The sequence below is a fragment of the Girardinichthys multiradiatus genome, chromosome 5, assembly GCF_021462225.1.
Source record: "Girardinichthys multiradiatus isolate DD_20200921_A chromosome 5, DD_fGirMul_XY1, whole genome shotgun sequence".
NCBI classification, from domain to species: domain Eukaryota; kingdom Metazoa; phylum Chordata; class Actinopteri; order Cyprinodontiformes; family Goodeidae; genus Girardinichthys; species Girardinichthys multiradiatus.
In genome coordinates, this window is record NC_061798.1 from 8,172,141 (window position 1) to 8,192,860 (window position 20,720).

General features: G+C 38.2%; 1 protein-coding gene across 4 annotated transcripts in view; it reads right to left on the minus strand.

Moving 5' to 3' along the window:
- Positions 1-6,728: 6,728 nt before the first annotated feature.
- Positions 6,729-20,720, minus strand: part of LOC124869096 (alpha-1,6-mannosylglycoprotein 6-beta-N-acetylglucosaminyltransferase B-like) — a 259,990-nt gene continuing 245,998 nt past the window's right edge. For 3 of the 4 annotated variants that reach the window (XM_047366831.1, XM_047366829.1, XM_047366828.1), the window contains 3 exons: positions 13,257-13,331; positions 10,816-11,099; positions 6,729-7,517 (listed from right to left, as the gene is read on the minus strand). In XM_047366831.1, coding sequence (XP_047222787.1) covers positions 7,319-7,517; positions 10,816-11,099; positions 13,257-13,331 — 558 coding nt within the window. In that variant the 3' untranslated portion in view covers positions 6,729-7,318. The remainder of the gene's footprint in view (positions 7,518-10,815; positions 11,100-13,256; positions 13,332-20,720) is intronic. The other variant, XR_007038482.1, reaches the window with a different exon arrangement.

Consider the following 20,720-nt stretch of genomic DNA (forward strand, 5'->3'; position numbering starts at 1 on the left):
TCTCCATGTTGTTGAACCAGAACTGAAGTCATAAAATGTCCCTTGCAATCTACCATCTGAACAAACGGTTTACTATAATCTGGTAATGCTAAAGCAGTACTGGAAACTAGAACTTGTTTTATGTTGGTAAATGCTTCTTCAGCTTCTACACTCCATTTCAATTTAGACGTCATTTTCAGCTCTTCCTCATACATTAGTTTGTTTAATGGAGTTACTATTTCTGCATAATTTGGCACCCAGTTTCTACAATAATTAGTTAGTCCAAGGAAGGACATTATTTGCTTTTTTTGTTACTGGTTTTAGAACTTGTAATATTACAGTCTTTCTTTCTTCTACAATTGTGCGTCCCCCTGCGCTAAGATTATGACCTAAGTATTTAACCTCATTTTTACACAACTGAAGTTTCTTTTTACTGACTTTGTGTCCCTCTTCTGCTAAATGTTTTAATAATGCTATTGTGTCATTTTTACAAGTCTCCTCATCAGGAGAGGCTAATAGCACATCATCAACATATAGTAAAACCTGACTACCTCCTGGAGGGTCAAACTTGGCCATACTTGCACTCATTTCCTGAAAGTATATAGTTGGACTTTCACAGTAACCTTGAGGTAGTCTGGTATAAGTATATCTTTGTCCCTCAAAGGTAAATGCAAACCAGAACTGCCTATCTTTCCTGTTGATGGAGCTTGTTTTTTAACTGGAAAAATGGGGGTGTTACATGGTGAATCCTCACATTTTATTATCACCCCTGCAGTTATTAAATCCTTTATTACTGGTTTTATTCCTTCACGAGCATCATATTTCAAAGGGTATTAATTATTCTGGGCCTGTATTCTGTTTTTGCTCTAATTTGAACAGGTAATGCTCCTTTACTAAACCCACATCAGTAGGGTCTGTTGACCATAATGTATCAGGGACTCCACTCAAAAACTGTTCCTCCTGTTCAGTAAGGAATAGTTCTCATTGTTGTTTTGTATGCAAATGTATCCCTTCCTGCACTGTCACTGTCCATAATAATAATTTTCTAATTTATCCTGTGGATGTACTAGTTTCTGTATTCATTATTGTTACAAACCAGTCTGTGACATCTTTTACCCTCTGCACTATTCTTCCCATATCCTGCTACTTGAGTTCTTTATCCTTGAATAAAGATATGTGTGGAGGTGACCACATGTTGCAGAGCTTCCTAGTGTCTTCCTCTAACACTACTTCAGCAACTGACGTACTCTTCCAATCTGTATAAATATAAGTTACCATGACTTTTATAGGGGTTACTTTATTTAATACTTCTTCATAAATTTTATCTTGTCCAGGAGTATTTTTATACCACATGGTAATATGTAGATCATCTGGTCTCATTTGATCTTATAGTCGAGTAATAACATTTCTTCCTTCTGTTAGTAAAGCTGTCCCAACGTCTAGGGGTGGCTTATTCAGAACATCCAGTTAATAGTGGTAATAAGGTGGTCCTACTCCTTTTTTTTAACATCAACACCCTGATGTGTATTGTCTGTAATCTCCTCTGCTCACTCCTCTCTGACCCCTGCGGTTTTTTTGTCCTCTGCCTCTAAATTTTTTCTCTTCCTCTGTTGTTTTAATAATAAATCTGCTCTTCTTCTTCTTCTTGCTGAAAAACAAATGTTGCCTATTTATTTATTTATGTATTTATTTATTTTTCCTTCATAACTTTTTCTGCATGGAGGGCATGATTTACATAGTCTTCTAGATTTGCTGTGGGGAACCCTATAAAATATATCCTTACCCAGGTATTAATTGCATCCCTGGAACCAGCATGTAGTGCATTTTTTAACTGCTGTCAATAAGCTCCTTGCTTATTGTAGACCACTATGTATTTTAAACACTTTTGTCAGTCTAATCCTATATTCTTCAAAAGGTTATTCCTCATTTTGTTTCACTCTGGCTATTAAAAAAAGTAAAATATTTTCTAAGGTTACACAGAAAAAACCCATGTCATGCCATGAACCTCCGTGACAAACTGTATCAACAGCCTTCAGCATCTCAAAACAATAATAATAAAAAAATAAACACAAATAAAACATACATGAGGTACAGCCATGGTGGGGATGGATTTATTCACCAAAGGGACTCATTTTAGCCCATCCAATCCTGTCAAACCTCATCAGATCTTTGGTACAAAACAAAAACTTTCCACCTGCTCTTTACTCCCTTTCTTCTGTCCTGCTATTCCACTGTGCAAGTCTATCAAAAAATTACTTCTTAGCCCTCTGACCTTTTCTGCTTTCCACAAAAACGTCCATTCTTATCTCCTGCATCACATCTCTCTCTTTTTAGTTATTTTTAAGCAATAATCTACATCCTCATCTACATTACTGCTTTGTCCATTTTTCTTAAATCACGTTTACTTTTAATGTACTTTTAATTATTGCATCCTATAGATCACCTAATTTGTTTTTTTTTTTAGAGTTTAAACGACGATCATAATGATATGTGGTTATCCATTTATCTAAATATGTTAATTTTAGTATTTTAATTTGATCATGTGCTTCCATAAATTTCCAATCTTTGCATTGTAGTTCGTTTTTCAATTTATTTTTACTAGCCCCTTTTCCCATGTTTTGATTTAAATTTGGTCCAGCATATAAATACCTAGGGTATTCTAAATACTGGATTTTTCTCTTCAGTAGGGTGACAGAAAAATCTCCTTTTGTGGTAATTCTCACTTCAACTCTTTCGAGTGGAGAATTCTTGCCTTTGCTTCCACAAAAGTTAGTCACTAACAATCCTACTGTTTTTGGTATGAGGTAAAACCTAGTGGTTTAAATCCTCCATTTATTTCTCACATACACACATTTAAACGCGGTTTTTACTTAGTATTTTTTTGTTGTTTAAAATACTTAAACGCAGATTTTTCTTAGTATTTTTTGTTGTTTAAAATACTTAAACGCAGACTCCGCCGTTCTGGAAACACGGAATTTTAGTATTACTTTCTTAATACTTAAGAGGACTCTGTCGTCCCCTATAACCTCGGAATTTTCAGTATTTTTACTAATACTTTAAGCAGAACTCCGGCGCACTGCTGTTACCTGTTAGTGCCTAGGTTTACAGGGTTTGTTTCCTTTACGCAATGACCCCCAGTCATTCGTCACACTTTTGTTTTAAATCCAGATTCAACTCACCACTTTGTCCTCTCTTCTCTCTCTCAGAGTTCCGTCAGCCGTCAGACTCCAGCGGGCGGGCCGAAATCCAGTCCCGGAAAGGGTCTGTGTGTCTTCCTGATGAAAACAGCCGTGTGCACGGTCTTTTCCTGGAGTCTACCGACCCGCTGGAACCATCAGGCGTAGTTGGAATCCGGCTCTCGAAGGACCAAATTAATGTCAGGTTTAACCAACCTAACAATATTTATAACAACACAAAAAGAAAAGAGAGACAAAGTATTAGTTCCTTTTACTCGCTTTGCGAGGAGAGACGGTCAAGATTTGCTCAGTTACAGATCCCGCACCGCTCTGAAGCCTATTCGACCGCTTCCTCTTTTTATTGTCTTTCAGGGGTCCCTAGTTTACAAAAACATTGTTCTCTAAAGGATGGGGGAAAACAACAGCTGCATCGTAAAGAGGTCATAAACAGCTTTATACATTAACAACACATTTCCACAGTCCCCTACAACTGGTAGGGTCAGTTGTGACTTTTTGTCGAGTGTAATCAGCCTTCATCTTTATGACCTCCTTCATCTTTATGACCTCCTCAACTGGACTGCTTCCTTCTCTGCTAGTTCAGCTCCATTTATGATCTTTGCCTGCAGACAAACTCACACATCCTTTCTCACACATACATCATGAAAGGTTATATAATCAAATAGTTAAGTTAAAGAATAGGAGAAAATATAAGATAAATCTATATTCAATTATTCCAACAATTAAATCAAAGTTGGATCAGCTTGTAATGTGTTTTTCCACTTTCATTTTGTGTGTGACTCCAAATCCAGGCCTCCATTGGTTAATAAATTTGATTTCCATTGATGATTTTTGTGTGATTTTGTTGTCAGCACATTGAACTTTGTAAAGAACAAAGTATTCATTGAGAATATTTCATTCATTCAGATCTAGGATGTGTTATTTGAGTGTTCCCTTTATTTTTTGAGCAGTGTATTTCTGACAGAGGAGTCAAAATAATAATCAAAAGAGTTATCCAAGAGTCATGGAGAACTTACAGAGAGCATCACAAAGAACTGGAAAAAGGTACAGTTTTTCCCACATGAAAAAAAGCTTGTTTAAAGTTTCTTGCGGAGGATTTGGACCAGTGAAATACTGGAAGGATATAGTCTGCTAAGATAAGGCCAAAGCTGAGATCTTTGGATGTTATTGCACACACCATGTTTACAGGAAGATGGGTCTGCAGGGCACCCCAAATATACCATGCGAATGTGACATTTACAAGTACAGACGTGATGTCAGCTTTCCTACAGCGTATGATACTGGCAAACTTCATATAACTGAAGAAAGGATGAATTAAGAAATGTACCGAAACATTCTTGGTAGGAATCAGAACATGAAATTAGCATGTATTTCCAAGCAAGACAATAGTCTCTAACACGCAGTCAAGAAAACTCATAATTGGTTTTAAAGAAAGAAAGCAAAATTGCTATAATGGCCCAGTCAAACACTTCACTGATATTCAAATGAAAAGCTATGGAAACAATAAAACAAAAAGGTTTAATTGTCATTGTACACAACAAGCCATGCTGCACAACGGAATTACCAGGGTTACATCAAGATGCTGTTTAGTCCTATATAAATATAAACAAGAAACATCGATAAAAAACAATACAGAACACAAATAGTAAGTCAGTGCTTGTTGAATTCAGGGTGGTGATGGCTAGTGGGAAGAAACTGTTCCTTAATGTGTTTTTCCTAGTTCTAATGGACCTGTAGTGCCTGCCAGAAGGCTGCAAGTCAAACAGGTGGTAGGCGGGATGAGTGAAGTCCTTGATGATGCGATTCGTTCTGCTGAGGCTGTGATAAGTGCAAATATCTTTCGGAGAGAAGAGGGGGCAGCCCACAATCATCTGTGCCATCTTGTCCACTTTCTGTAGTCTCTTACAGTCTGCCTCTGTGCAGTAGAAGATCCACATAGAGGCACAGTGAATAAGGATGCTCTTTATTGAGGATTGTTAAAAGGTTCTCAGCAGCTTCTGGTTATTTCTGCAAAGCAATTTCAGGAACTGTAAATGCTGCTGTGCCTTCTTGATAACAGCCATGGTGTTAGCAGAATAGGACAGGTCGGCAGCGATTGTGGTACCTTGGAGGGTGAAGGTATGGATTCTCTCAACTAAGGCGTCATTGATGGAGAGGAAAGAAACTATCCTGTGCTTCCAGAAGTCCAGGATTGTCTCCTTTGTGGTGTTCAGAGCCAGGTTGTTCGCTGAAAACCCGACAGACAGCTGCAGGACCTCGTCCCTGTAGGCCGAATTGTCCCATCCAGATCAGCCCCACCATAGTCATATCATCAGGAAACTTCAAAACGATGTTGCTGCTGTGGGCTGTTCTACAGTTGGAGGTGTAGAGATTGTAGAGGTGTATGAAACATGAAGACTCGGCACTGGGAGCCCATGTTGATTGTTGGTGTGGAGGAGAGGTGGGGACCAAGTTTGACTGCTGGGGGATGGTTAGTACGGAAGTCCTGGCCAGATAGAGGTTAGTGGGGGGAGTCCAAGGTCAGTCATGCTGAAGAAGAGCTGAACATCAGAGTTCAGTGAATGGACCTTCAGAACCTTCAGGATTTGAAGACATCTGGTTTAAATGTTATATTAGTGGTCTCATTAAAAAAATTCAAACTGAGAAAAATGCTGATGTGTCTAATGCCTTTTCACACACTGCATGAGGAGTCAACACAAAGACAAAAATAAAATTCTAATAGGTGTAGGATGCATTTATACTCAGTCGCCTTTAGCATAAATCATTCTTACTAAAATCAACTTTAAACAAGTTGGTTTCGAAGTCACTTGATGATTAAATAAAGTCCATCACTGTTTAATTTAGTTTGAGCTATATTGAAAGGAAGAATTGGAAAATAAATACAGGATGCAAACTGCTTAGACATTTGCCTCTGAGTCAGCGGTACAACTAAAGAGTTTCTTCCCTCAGGCTGTCATTCTGAGGAACACCTAATAGTCCCAGAGTGCCCAGCTACTGTGATGGGATCAAAGCTACGCATATTATCACCAATTCAACGTTGCTTCCTCCTTTTGCAATAAAGCTGTATATATACACGTTTACTTAAACTCACCAGATGCGTATATTCATAGTTAAAATGTTAGTACATTGAGAGGAATGTGGAACCACAGACGTGTGAAACTGGAGGTTATAGCCTTGTACTACAGTTCTCTGGTGCAGAAACAACAATTAAAGTGTGAAGCCTAAAGTATCAGATTGCACATTGGTAGAATGAAGATCAGTTGTTGACTGATATTTTATTTGCTGTTTCTTTTTCACGTAGTAAGAGTAAGTAAAAGTTATTATCCACAGCTACTGCATTTATATTTAATATAAAACCTAATTCATTTGTATCATTCATGGGGTAGTTTTATCATAAAAAATGAAGAAGTTGATTAGAATTTAATAATGGTCAAGCCTAAACCCCTGTGCAGGCCTTTCTGTGTGCAGTCTGCATGTTCTCCTTGTGCATTTATGGCTTTTGATGACAAAAGTGAAGAACACAAGCAATATAAACCACCTCAGAACTTTGAACCATTCAGATTTTTATCTTTATTTATGATTTTTTCCCATCACAAAGTCCAAAGACCTTCTTAAAAATCCAGCTGAGAGATATGAAGGCTTATTTATTGAAAAATAATCTTGTGAGCTGCCTTGTGTTTGTCCTTTCTTCCCAGAGATGATCGCTTTGACTGATGCTGCCTCAGAATAAGGGTTCAGTCTGATAAATATCTATCAGTGGAAGAGAGGGCGAACAGAAAGAGAGATAAGCTCGGTGTCCATCATCCTCTGTTTGAGTGCCGAGTGGAGGTTGAATACTGACCTGACGTTGCCATCTCCATGACAGCTCCATCATGGAGTGAAACCACACTCTCAATATGATGGAGGTGAAGTATCAGAATAAAATACTTGATGCGTCTTCACTGTGCAGGTAATGTAGAGGTTTGTCTTGAGGCTATCCAAGCATTTATCCCTCAGTCTGACTGCTGTCACTAGCTACCTGCAGTAACTGCTGTACATGTACAAACTATCCATTAAACAATCCAGCAACTGTTTTACCTCGAGCTCTTTAAATTCCTCCTAAATTCATGCCTTTTGTTTTTATGGTAGTCCTATGTGTTCCATCATTATAGGCAGTCTCTGCAAAGTGCCACCTGCCCTCTAAGGAAGTCCCTGCAGGGGCAAAGGCGCCTGTATTTAGGAGAGTGGCCTGCACAGCTGAAGAGTAAGGGCTCCCTCTGAAGACTGCACTCCTGACGCATCACGGAGAAGGCAGGGAGGATGTGGTTGATCTCTGAGTCCACCACCTCGCACTGCACTTCCAACCTGAACACAAGAAACACCAGAGTAGAGGGCTGAATACAGGATGAAACAACAACTGGACATTTCATCACCTGGATAATTCAAAGAATTATTAGGCAATGTCAGTAAATCCAAAATATTTATACAACCCCAATTCCAATGAAGTTAGGACATTGTATGAAACATAAAACAAAATACAATGATTTGCAAATCCTGTTCAACTTACATGCAGTTAAATAGACTACTAGGACAAGATATTTACTGTTCAAACTGATAAACTGTATTGTTTTTTTTTTTTTGGCAAATATTCACTCATTTTGAATTTGTGCTGGTAACATGTTCCAAATGAGCTAAAACAGGTTCAGGATTACCACTGTGTTACATCACCTTTCCTTTTAACGACACTCAATAAGGATTAGGAACTGAGGACACTAATTGTTGAAGCTTCAGGGATGCTTCATTTACACTCAATCATGGCACTCACCTGTTTCCAATTAACCAATTTATCTCTGGAATATTCCAAACAGGTGTTTTTTGACCATTACTCAACTTTCTCAGTCTTTTGTTGCTCCTGTTCTTGTCAGGGTTGTGTGTTGGAGGCAGGACCGGGATGCAGAACATGGCGAGGAGGCCGTATGGTGAGTAGATGAGGTTTTTAATAATGAAACTGAAGGAAGACTTACAGACTGGTAATCTGAGAGCACAAGTTCAGGAGGCGAACAGAAAACAAACCACTTGGAGAAACATGGGAAGACAACTAGGGTTGTTAACATAAGGAACAGGGAACAATGAAAAGTATAGAGCTACTACTTAACATAACCAGGGGAAAACCGATCTAACCAAAACTATAAGCAAAGATAAATAACCACATGAAGCATAAGAATCTAGAATAACCATTAACTAAAGTAAACTGAGAAACTAGAGGGAACAGAAGAAACACCTGAATGATAAAAAGTAAACAAACACTAAACTAACTGGGAGGAACTCTAACTAGACAAGCAGGGACATGAGGAAATATACAGAGAGCAAGGATGGGAAAGAACTAATCTTAAGGGAAACAAACAACTGGGTAAATAATAAAAAAGGGGGTCTAATCCCAGAGGGGAAAATGAACTAATAAACTAGAAGAATACAGCAAGAATAAATAAACTAACAGTAAACAAGCACAGAAACACTAAGCGAGAAACTAAACTAGAAAACATAGAGAAGCAAGGACAACTGTACTAATGACCAGAGAAAACCATGAGAAAGCAACCACCAAGGGAATTATGGGCGAGGGGAGAAATAACGACTAAAAATAGGAGGCAGGAGAGAAAACAAAACTATCAGCATGACAGAGGGAATAAACAAACATAACAACAAAACCCAGAGGAATAGAAACACCTAACTGAGAAGGTAAACAAACACAAAACCCAAAATGGCAGATCCTGACAGTTCTAGCTTTTTTGGAAAGTGTTGTAATCATCAAATTCAAAATGAATGAATATTTGCAAAAAAAACAACAAACACTGACATTCATCAGTTTGTACATTAAATTTGATAAAACACATGGTATTTGGAACTCGTATTTGCTTAAAAAACTAAATACAGAGTCCAGTCAAATAACACAATATCTTTTATCAGAGTCTAGAGAGTCTACATAAGCATTATGATTGAGTAGTCCTCAACTCACTCAATTATATTTATTATGCTGCAGATTTTCCTTCTTGTTTTCGTCCCAAAGGGAGTTTCTTCAGAACAGCGTCAATTTGCTGAACATTTGAACTTGTTTGAAAAGCTGCTATAAAATTTCTGACAACACATCTGCTAAAACAGCCATAGCATTATAATAAACCTTTTAAGCTATTGCTAAAAAAAGGAGTGTTGGTTGATCTGAGACAGACATACTTCTGTGCGACAAGGTTTTAATGAAGGTCAGGGTTCGGTTGTACAAGGGTCTTCCAAGGAGAAGCTGATGCTTCATACAATGCATACATGTTTTATACAATATATAACATGTAAAAACATTACAATGATTGGATATAGAGATGTGGTTAAGGGAGATGGGGAGTGAAACCTGTGTCAGACATCAGACCCTCCTTTTGTAGTGCTAAAACATTACTTCATCTCTGCCTCAGGTTAATCTTGATCATAGTTAATCAGTCCATACTATACCTCAGAATATTGTTGACATCAGCAAATGTATCATATGAGGCCCTGAACCTGGGTCAAAGCGAGCTCATTTCAATTTGGGTCAAATCAACCCCCATCTAGACAAACTTTTCCACCTTAACAGACTCAACAGTCTTAAATGAACTCATATCTCGCTCCTTCTGAAGATATTTTCATGTAGAACAGTTTGTTGAAGTCATAAGCTAACAGTAGTATGTTTATTTTGATACTACTCAATGATAATTTGGCTGCTTTCTGCCAAGTTCTCACTTATGGATGCCTATCTGGGTTCTGCAGCACATCTGCAACCTTAGCCTGACCCAGGAGAGTGTTCTGGCGCTGTGGAAGATATCCTGCCTTGTTTGGAAATATCTGGGCACAGCAGTTCAAGTAGGTCACATGATGCAGACAGACAGGAAGCTACATCAGCCAATAAAGTCTGTTTCACTGTGAACCTCATTGTAAAGAGTGAAAAACAGTTTTTTATGGAAGACTATCTTGAGACTGACAAAATAATGTGCATGGCCTATAATGAGGTTTGCTACCCGTGCACATGTCCTCAAAATAGGTCATCATATTTAAAAAATGTGGCTGAGCAAAAAGTGGGCAGAAAGCCCAGGCTCCCTCTAGTAGACAGTAGAATGACAACAGGTCTCAGGAGTTTAATCAGACTGATACCGATCATTTAACCCCTTGTAGACTATTGTTGTGAATTTGTCTCAAACCAGCACACATAGCATATGTATACCACTTATGTCATTAATGCGTATTCCACACATACCAAAGATCACATTGGAAGCATTTTGCAGCAGTCTAGCGGTCAGAATTATGCCTAAATGTGCCTGATTGTGTTCATTTAAATACTAGATACACAACTTTCTATTTATTGTCTGTTCGGCATTTAAATGAAACATATATAGGTATTTTAAAGTCTGCTTGATAGCAAAAATAATATACCTTTTTTATAACTCAATAAATTCAAACACTAACAAAGTTAAAATTTGCCTTGATCTGGACTCTGATCCGAAACTTGAGAGCAAACTGGGAGATCTCAGTGGAAACAGAATAAAAATCCTATTGACTCATAAAGCTTGGAGACAGTTATAATGGTGTTGTGCTTTAATGAGGCAAGTTTTCATTATATTGTGTTCATTACTGTTGTGTTGCGTACCCTCGCAGAGCCTCCTTGTTGTTGATGAAGCGGAAGTGAGCTGGTTCACAGATGAAACCAGATGACTGGCAGGCCTCAACACAAGACTGGCCTTCTTGAGACACGAGCAGTCGGAGGGAGCTGAGAGGAGGCCAAGCTGTGAGAGCTGTCACATTGGACGCCCAGCCAAGGGCCTTGGAGTTCGGCAGGGGCACAAACAGAGGTCCGATTACCCGGCTGCCACTAGCTGATCCCAGTCTGGAGAAATTGGCTGGAATAAAGGGAGACTCTGGCACACAGAAGTCCTAGAACAAATATAGAATCAAATTAGTTTGTGCAGTGATTTTGCCGTAAAACTATATACTAGTAGGAAAATACCTTTTATATAAGTGATTTACTGTCTCTACAAGTCTAGCTCATTCCTCTGTTGAGCCAGAAAATAGTTTTCTCCTCAGTGATACTGGCCTTTTGTGTGCTGTTTTGTTGTTTAGGAGATGGTACTCCAACATTAGAGTTATGGTTGTATCCTGGACCACAACAGCCTGTATGATTTGCTGTAAACTGCTGTTTCCCACCAGTTGTACTTAAAAAAAGCATTACTTATTATTACTGCAGAGAATGAGCTGAGGATTAGAGAAGTAGGAGCAGAAGTGGAGCTCGGCACAAACAGCCCTGAGGCACATTGACTCCAACTAGGTCATTAATGCGCCTGAAAGGTTAAAACCCATAAAATTTGTTAAACACAACTATTTACACATTAAAAACTGAAGTGAATAAACGTATGAAGTGACACATTTACTCGTTTAGTAAAAAACAGATTTGTGTCAAAGATCCATATTTTTTGAAATGATGGTGAATGTGACGGATCTCAGTGAGATGTGAAAAATACATGGGTGTTAGAGCGAAGATGTGGCTCAACACACAAGATGTTTGTGGGGACAGATGTCCTGACTATAAAAAAAACCCCAAAATGTCTGTTTTATCAGGTGTGACAAAGATCTGTTGTACAATGCTTTGCAAAAGTATTCACACCGTTTAAACTTTTTCATCTTTTAACCCGTTACAACCACCAAAGTCTTACGTTTTTGGTATATTATCTGACTGACTAACACAAAGTAGTGTGTAACTCACTCAGTAAATATGGGTTAGAATTTAACCTAATTAAGGAAAGGTATTTATTTTGATTTGGGTTTTGAGTTAATGTTCTCGTTTTATTTGCAAATTAAGCTGTATTTTTAAGTCACATTGAAAATAAAAATCTTTTTTTTTTGTTTTTGTAACTTTCCCTCTTAGGTAAATCCTGTGGAACTTTTGTCTTGTGCCATAAGTTGAAGGTTAAGGTAATTTCCACACACCTGCAGAGATGGCGCACCAGCACGAGGTGCTCTTGAGGGAAGAGCAGATAGGAGCTACTTTTCATTTTGAGCAGCAAACTGTAAATTCAGTTCGTACAGTTGTTCGTACAGTTTTAGGAGATAGACAGATCACGGACAAGGCTTTTTTACACTTCACGTGTCTCAGTCAGGTCTTTTTGGTAATTGAAGGCAAAGCCTGTGAAGATGATCTGATGTTTCAAGTTGATAGCGAGCCTCCCAGTCGACTTTTGGGAACTCGGATCTACACTGCCACAGAGGAACCTGGACCAGGGATTTGCTTTGTGGTAGGAACGTCCCAGTTACCCAAATGGGTGTCAACATTGAACAGTAGGACTTATAGACTCTGACTTAATTGACTTTTGACTGAAAGACTTCTGAGTAATTTTAGTCTGACTTGAATAACGAGGATTCCCTAAACATCAAAAACAGAACTTTGCCTAGAATGAAACAGCCTATCTGGATTTTGATCAGAGAAATTCAGTAGAATAAGAACAATTGAATGAATACAAATGTATGAGACCCTTTTTAGATTGTTATTTGAAAAAAACTATCTGCACTTTACAACCTGTATTATGTGATGTCAAAAGAATGGTAACTACAGAAAGAATGTTGTTTTTCCTCTTATTTTAGTGCCAACTGTCGGGTCAGAGCAAAAACTGTTGGGAGATTTCTGCCATCTGAATATAATTATGTAGCAAAGAGTTATCATTTATCACAATAATCATCATCATCCCCCTTCCTTCTACTCAGCTCTCCTCATTAATGCAGGGGACTCTGCTTTAGAGCCAGAGGAAGGCAATGTGGCTCATTATAGGAGTTATCTTCTAGATCCATTTGAGTCAACTTATGTGGTACAGTCGCACACATGCACACACACACACATTTACACATATACACACAGACACACACAACACCAAACTGAGAAACGATATTCTGGTTAAAATGAAGCAGAATATGCTATTTGAGATCTTGAGAGATGGGTAAATGTGATAAAGATGGAAGGATTATTGAGTAAAACTGAATTTTTGCTTATGCTTCTTTTGCTAAGCCCACTTTATATTCATGCTGAGGTGCAGTGGATCTTACCTGATTCTGTATGTAGGCATGAACTCTCTCCAGCATCCCCTCACAAGTATACTCATAAGGCAGGTAGGGCTCAACCTGGAGACAACGAACACATGCACCCAAGAAGAATGTTATGTTTGTGACATTTTGCCTACATTAACATATACTTTTGTTTGGATTTTGAGTCATTGTTCACACTAATTGCCACAAATTGCTTCTTCTTCTTGTTAATTTCAGGAGATGAATGTTTGCATTGTTAGGTTCTGCAAAGCCTGATCACAGTGTGTCACTGCTTTGCAATTCATTAGGCTTTATTTGCATACCAATAGATCATCCCTTGCTGTGAAATGCGAGTTTTATAACTAGCACACACTTTTGATTGGCCTAATTAGCTATGAGTTTGAAGGACTATGTTTCACTTGTGTTTCTTTTAATCTCTAACACACCCTGACGGACTGGCACAAAGCTTAAATAATACTAAACTGCCAATCTATGTCAGTTAAGCTGGACCTTACTTTTAATGTTTAGGTCTGCCAAATGGATAAATATACAAATATTCAAGCACCATTTGAAAAATAGCGAAGACAAATAAAACCCCCCGAAAGTGCATGTTCAAAAAGAAAATGTCCTTATTGGAGCTGAATGAACAATAACTTCACCTGCTGGGTTTACCAACAGACAGCAACCTTGTCAGGCAGATTGGTTTTACATGATTAACATGTTGGTACTTACGAAAGCCAATGTGTTGTTGTCGTCTCAGATTAATATCATTGGATGGCAGTGCTGAAGGGGTTAATCTGTGTTTTAACCTTTGGTCACGTAACAATCTGAACTTTGCTTAACACACACTGTGTTGTCCAAAACCCTCTTTGGGTGATTCACTTCTAGATTCTGGCTATGCAATCCCAGAAAATAACTTCTCTTCCCTTCAGATTTGTTTTGTTGATTTAGATTTGAGGCTAAAACATACAATTCCTCTTCATCTTAGCTGTCAAGCAGACATCTAAAACTTTTGGGCCTAAACTGACAAGGAAAAGGCTTGACTGTGCTGAGAATGCTCTTCCTGTGGGCATACAAGGATTTAATAGCCCTTATAAGCCACCCAGATACCCTACATCCCCACAGCAACGCCTACAAGATACCCCTATAACACAGTCTTAAGCCAGATCTACAAAACACATGTAGACCAGAGAAACAAATTCTTATGATCCCTCAGCAGTTATGCACGAGTAAAAATTGGTTCTGCTGCTCCACTTCCAGGAGGAAAGCAACATTGCTACTTTTGATTCTAAAGTTCGATGATCAGATGGAGCCTTCAATCTAATACCCTAAAGTAGGATTTCCAAGGGAGGCTGATAAGTGTAATTCCTTGATAGTTGGCACACTGTTCCCCCATCTTAAAATCTAGAACCACCACCCAACTCCACTGCTTTCGTCCCAGTCTTCCATATGACATTAAAGAGGAGTGTCCTTCACCTAGAACCGCTGAAGGTTAAGATTCATTAGAATTGATACTAAAAATTATGAAAAAGATGCTTCAACAAAATATCAATTTAAGAGTGTGCATATTTATGCAATCAGGTTATTGTATCTATAGAATTTTCCTCTAAAAAAATGGTTGTTTTGGGATTAAATGTGACAATATGAGATGAATCAGATTTATTTTAATAAGTATAATGATAATGGTGAGGTATACATAGATTATCCAGATTTAAGTTTTTTTTTTAAATTCCACAACAGATGTGGATGAAACGTATTGAGTGACATCTATAGAAGATGAACTGTTAATCAGGACTGAAATCATTCTTGCGTGACATTTTACTCTAAAAAGATTTTTAATATGGTGATTAATATTGGCCATATTTAATTGGCTTTATTTTTGAAAAATCTATATCTAAATATCTGCAGGAAGGATTATCAGAATTCTTTTATAGATGCTAATTAACGTTGAATTTCTTGAAATATGTTTCCTCTGGTTAGATTGGGAAAACTATGGGGTAAGAACGCTGTCAAAAACAATGTGTATGTAAAGACGGAATGTATGCATATTATTCAATAGTTGTGCATAAGTAAAATCCAGGTAATGTTAAAAAGTTTATATATTTCTTAATGTCGTTAATATATGCTCTTGGTCCTTATTTACTGGCGGTGAGGAGTGTGACAGCGCATGCGCAACGCGAATCGACTAACTCTGTGCTCCACTAACCAGCCTGAGATCACATGACACCAAGACGCTGATGTAAATTCGGATTCTCAAAGAAAATAAATCGTATTCACAAACTGTTATAGCATATTGTATTCATAAAGAATAAACCACAACTGTAAACTTGAACTTTGTGTTTGTAATTTCTTGAAGCTGTAACATTTTATTTTGTATTCTTACAGAGAAAATATACAATACCTCTTTTGGATTTTACTTATGCACAACTATTGACTAATATGCACACATTTCTGTCTTTACATACACATTGTTTTTGACAGCGTTCTTACCCCATAGAACAGTCCATCACTGAGACATGCTTTTATTTTGAAGGCGGGTCCATAAACGTTAATGCCTCTTAGTACTTCAGAAAACTGAGATATTCTCTCACATAGAGTCAACAGGATTCAGAGCTATCTTCTATGGAGAGCCGTTTCATTCAAAATTAATTAAATAAATAAATACTGCTATTGATAAATTATTAATTCAATTCAATTCAGTTTTATTTATATAGCGCCAATTCACAACACATGTTGTCTCAAGGCACTTCACAACAGTCAGGTACATACATTCCAATTAATCCTAATCATTGAACAGTGCAGTCAGAGTTAGTTATTTATTCAAATTGGATAAAACGTTTTTCTATCTAAGGAAACCCAGCAGATTGCATCCAGTCAGTGACTTGCAGCATTCCCTCCTCTCGGATGAGCATGTAGAGATAGTGGACAGTCACTGGCGTTGACTTTGCAGCAATCCCTCATACTGAGCATGCATGTAGCGACAGCGGAGAGGAAAAACTCCCTTTTAACAGGAGGAAACCTCCAGCAGAACCAGACTCAGTGTGAGCGGAGCGGCCATCTGCCACGACCGACTGGGGGTTTGAGAGAACAGAGCAGAGACATAAAAAGAACACAGAAGCACTGATCCAGAGGTACTTTCTATGGGAAGGAACAGTAAATGTTAACGGATGTAGCTCCTTTAGTCGTTTCAACTAGAAAGAATGAACAGATAAACTCTGAGCCAGTTTTCAAAGTTAGAGTCTGAAAGAGAGCACATATAATTAGTTACAGTAAAAGCTCAGTCAATTTCCATGTCTAGGAGAGAGAAAGGTTTAAACACTAAAAGACTGGGCTATGTGGATCATCGGTAGAGGGTGAGCATTAAGTTGTTGCCAGCAGAAGCTCGGATAATTCCCCTCTTCAGAAAGGTGCAGACACAGAGCCAGGCCAGGTGTAGCTTTTAGGAAGAGAAAAGAGAGAACAAGGTTAAAAGCTGAAATAACAGCAAATAATGCAAAATTGGAGAGTAGTGTGAGAATGTAACGAAGAGGGTGAAAGTGGTCGTTATGTCCTCCAGCAGCCTAAGCCTATAGCAGCATAACTACACAGATAGTTTCAGTTCAGATTATTTAGTTAAGCGGCGCTTATTTACAACAATGTCGTCTCAAGGCACCTCACAAAGGGTCCCACTGATGGTCATTGTTACACTAAAAACCACAAGGATTGGGATACCTCCTTCTGTCAGACTGATTATAACCATTGGAAAAGAGAAGGGGTCATACAGGTAGCAGAAATGGAGGGTGTGTTTGCACCTCAACCATAACTGAGCCGGTTTAGGCTAAACCTGACTTCCCTTTACTCCAACCAACAGGGAGGGAAGAAGACGGAGGTAAAAAATAAGGAAGATAGCTCAGGATAAACTAAGCCACTCTAACTATAAGCTTTATCAAAAAGGAAAGTTTTAAGCCTAGCCTTAAAAGTAGACAGGGTGTCTGCCTCACGGACTAAAGCTGGGAGCTGGTTCCACAGGAGAGGAGCCTGATAACTAAAGGATCTGCCTCCCATTCTACTTCTAGAGACTCTAGGAACCACCAGTAAACCTGCAGTCTGAGAACGAAGTGCTCTGTTAGGAACATATGGAACAATCAGATCTCTGATGTATGATGGAGCTAGATCATTAAGGGCTTTATATGTGAGGAGGAGAATTTTAAATTCTATTCTGGACTTAACAGGGAGCCAACGAAGGGAAGCTAAAAGAGGAGAAATATGATCTCTCTTTTTAATTTTCATCAGAACTCTTGCTGCAGCATTTTGAATCAGCTGAAGGCTTTTAACTGCATTTTGTGGACATCCTGATAGTAACGAATTACAATAGTCCAGCCTTGAAGTAACAAATCCATGGACTAGTTTTTCAGCGTCACTCCTGGACAGGATATTTCTAATTTTGGCAATGTTCCGGAGATGAAAGAAGGAAATCCTAGAAACCTGTTTAATATGGGATTTAAATGACATGTCCTGGTCAAAAATAACACCAAGGTTTTTTACTTTATTATCAGAGGTCAATTTAATGCCATCCAGGTTAAGTGATTGACTAAGCAGTTTCTTTTTTAAAGACTCCGGTCCAAAGACGACAACTTCTGTCTTGTCTGAATTTAGAAGCAAAACATTTAACGTCATCCAAGTTTTTATATCTTCTAGACATGCTTGTAGTCTATCTAACTGGTTGGGCTCATCAGGGTTTATGGATAAGTAAAGCTGAGTATCATCAGTGTAACAGTGAAAATGTATCCCATGCTGCCTAATAATTTGACCCATTGGAAGCATATACAGGTCCTTCTCAAAATATTAGCATATTGTGATAAAGTTCATTATTTTCCATAATGTCATGATGAAAATTTAACATTCATATATTTTAGATTCACTGCACACTAACTGAAATATTTCAGGTCTTTCATTGTCTTAATACGGATGATTTTGGCATACAGCTCATGAAAACCCAAAATTCCTATCTCACAAAATTAGCATATTTCATCCGACCAATAAAAGAAAAGTGTTTTTAATACAAAAAACGTCAACCTTCAAATAATCATGTACAGTTATGCACTCAATACTTGGTCGGGAATCCTTTTGCAGAAACGACTGCTTCAATGCGGCGTGGCATGGAGGCAATCAGCCTGTGGCACTGCTGAGGTCTTATGGAGGCCCAGGATGCTTCGATAGCGGCCTTTAGCTCTTCCAGAGTGTTGGGTCTTGAGTCTCTCAACGTTCTCTTCACAATATCCCACAGATTCTCTATGGGGTTCAGGTCAGGAGAGTTGGCAGGCCAATTGAGCACAGTGATACCATGGTCAGTAAACCATTTACCAGTGGTTTTGGCACTGTGAGCAGGTGCCAGGTCGTGCTGAAAAATAAAATCTTCATCTCCATAAAGCTTTTCAGCAGATGGAAGCATGAAGTGCTCCAAAATCTCCTGATAGCTAGCTGCATTGACCCTGCCCTTGATAAAACACAGTGGACCAACACCAGCAGCTGACATGGCACCCCAGACCATCACTGACTGTGGGTACTTGACACTGGACTTCTGGCATTTTGGCATTTCCTTCTCCCCAGTCTTCCTCCAGACTCTGGCACCTTGATTTCTGAATGACATGCAGAATTTGCTTTGATCTGAAAAAAGTACTTTGGACCACTGAGCAACAGTCCAGTGCTGCTTCTCTGTAGCCCAGGTCAGGCGCTTCTGCCGCTGTTTCTGGTTCAAAAGCGTCACCTATAGCCCATTTCCTGCACACGCCTGTACACGGTGGCTCTGGATGTTTCTACTCCAGACTCAGTCCCCTTCTCCACTATCTTCCTCAGGGTCCGGTCACCTCTTCTCGTTGTGCAGCGTTTTCTGCCACACTTTGTCCTTCCCACAGACTTCCCACTGAGGTGCCTTGATACAGCACTCTGTGAACAGCCTATTTGTTCAGAAATGTCTTTCTGTGTCTTACCCTCTTGCTTGAGGGTGTCAATAGTGGCCTTCTGGACAGCAGTCAGGCCGGCAGTCTTACCCATGATTGGGGATTTGAGTGATGAACCAGGCTGGGAGTTTTAAAGGCCTCAGGAATCTTTTGCAGGTGTTTAGAGTTAACTCGTTGATTCAGATGATTAGGTTCATAGCTTGTTTAGAGACCCTTTTAATGATATGCTAATTTTGTGAGATAGGAATTTTGGGTTTTCATGAGCTGTATGCCAAAGTCATCCGTATTAAGACAATAAAAGACCTAAAATATTTCAGTTAGTGTGCAATGAATCCAAAATATATGAATGTTAAATTTTCATCATGACATTATGGAAAATAATGAACTTTATCACAATATGCTAATATTTTGAGAAGGACCTGTATATAGTAAAGAGAATTGGCCCAGGTACTGAGCCCTGTGGTACTCCACAATTAACCCTGGAGTTTAAAGATGATTTATCATTTACATGAACAAACTGGAATCTGTCAGACAGATAAGATTTAAACCAGCCTAGCGCTGTTCCCCTGATCCCTACAGCATATTCCAGCCTTTCTAAGAGAATTTTGTGATCGACTGTATCAAATGCAACACTGAGATCTAACAGAACCAGAACAGACACAAGTCCATTATCTGAGGCCATAAGAATATCATTAGTGACTTTCAGCAGAGCTGTTTCAGTGCTATGATGAGCTCTGAAACCTGACTGAAACTCTTCAAACATATTAAATATTCCATGAAATAAATAAATATCCCCATGAAATAAAACAAAATAATTGTTAAAAGAAATTTTTATCTTTAATTCAATTCAAGATTCATTTAATTTACTTAAAGATTTATTTAATTTACTTAAAGATTTATTTAATTTACTTAAAGATTTATGTATTTATTTACTTATGTATTTCATAATGCATTTGAATTAAATAAAATAAGATGACAATTTCTTTTAACATAATTATTTCGTTTTATTTCATGGGGATATTTATTTATTTCATGGAATATTTATTAATAATTTATCAATAGCAGTATTTATTTATCTATTTAATTTTGAATGAAACAGCTCTCCATAATCTACCACCAAATTCACAATGCTCCTGACTTCTTTAGCATCAACATGGCAGAAGTTAGTGGCTACTAGCAGCTAGTTTTCAGAACCAGGCACCCATAATGAGACAAAGCACCTACATCCTAGGCTTCACCTTAGCCAATAGGAGAGAAGCTGAGGAGGTGAGGCTGTTACAAAGACTGCACACCCTGTCTCACTCCCATAGTTTTTACATTTCCAGATACATATGTTACAGAAAAAAAAACAGCGACTAAGGAATGTAAAAAAGAAAAACGTAAGTAAATGAGCTCAGGGAAATCCACTGGGGAAGAACATAAAACAGAAATATATTAGAGGAGAAAATATATCAGTGTTTAAGAATTAAAAGGACAGTAAAATGATTTGAAAAATTATATATTTTGAAGTAATAAAACTGTGTTTAAACACTTTTGAATGGTAATA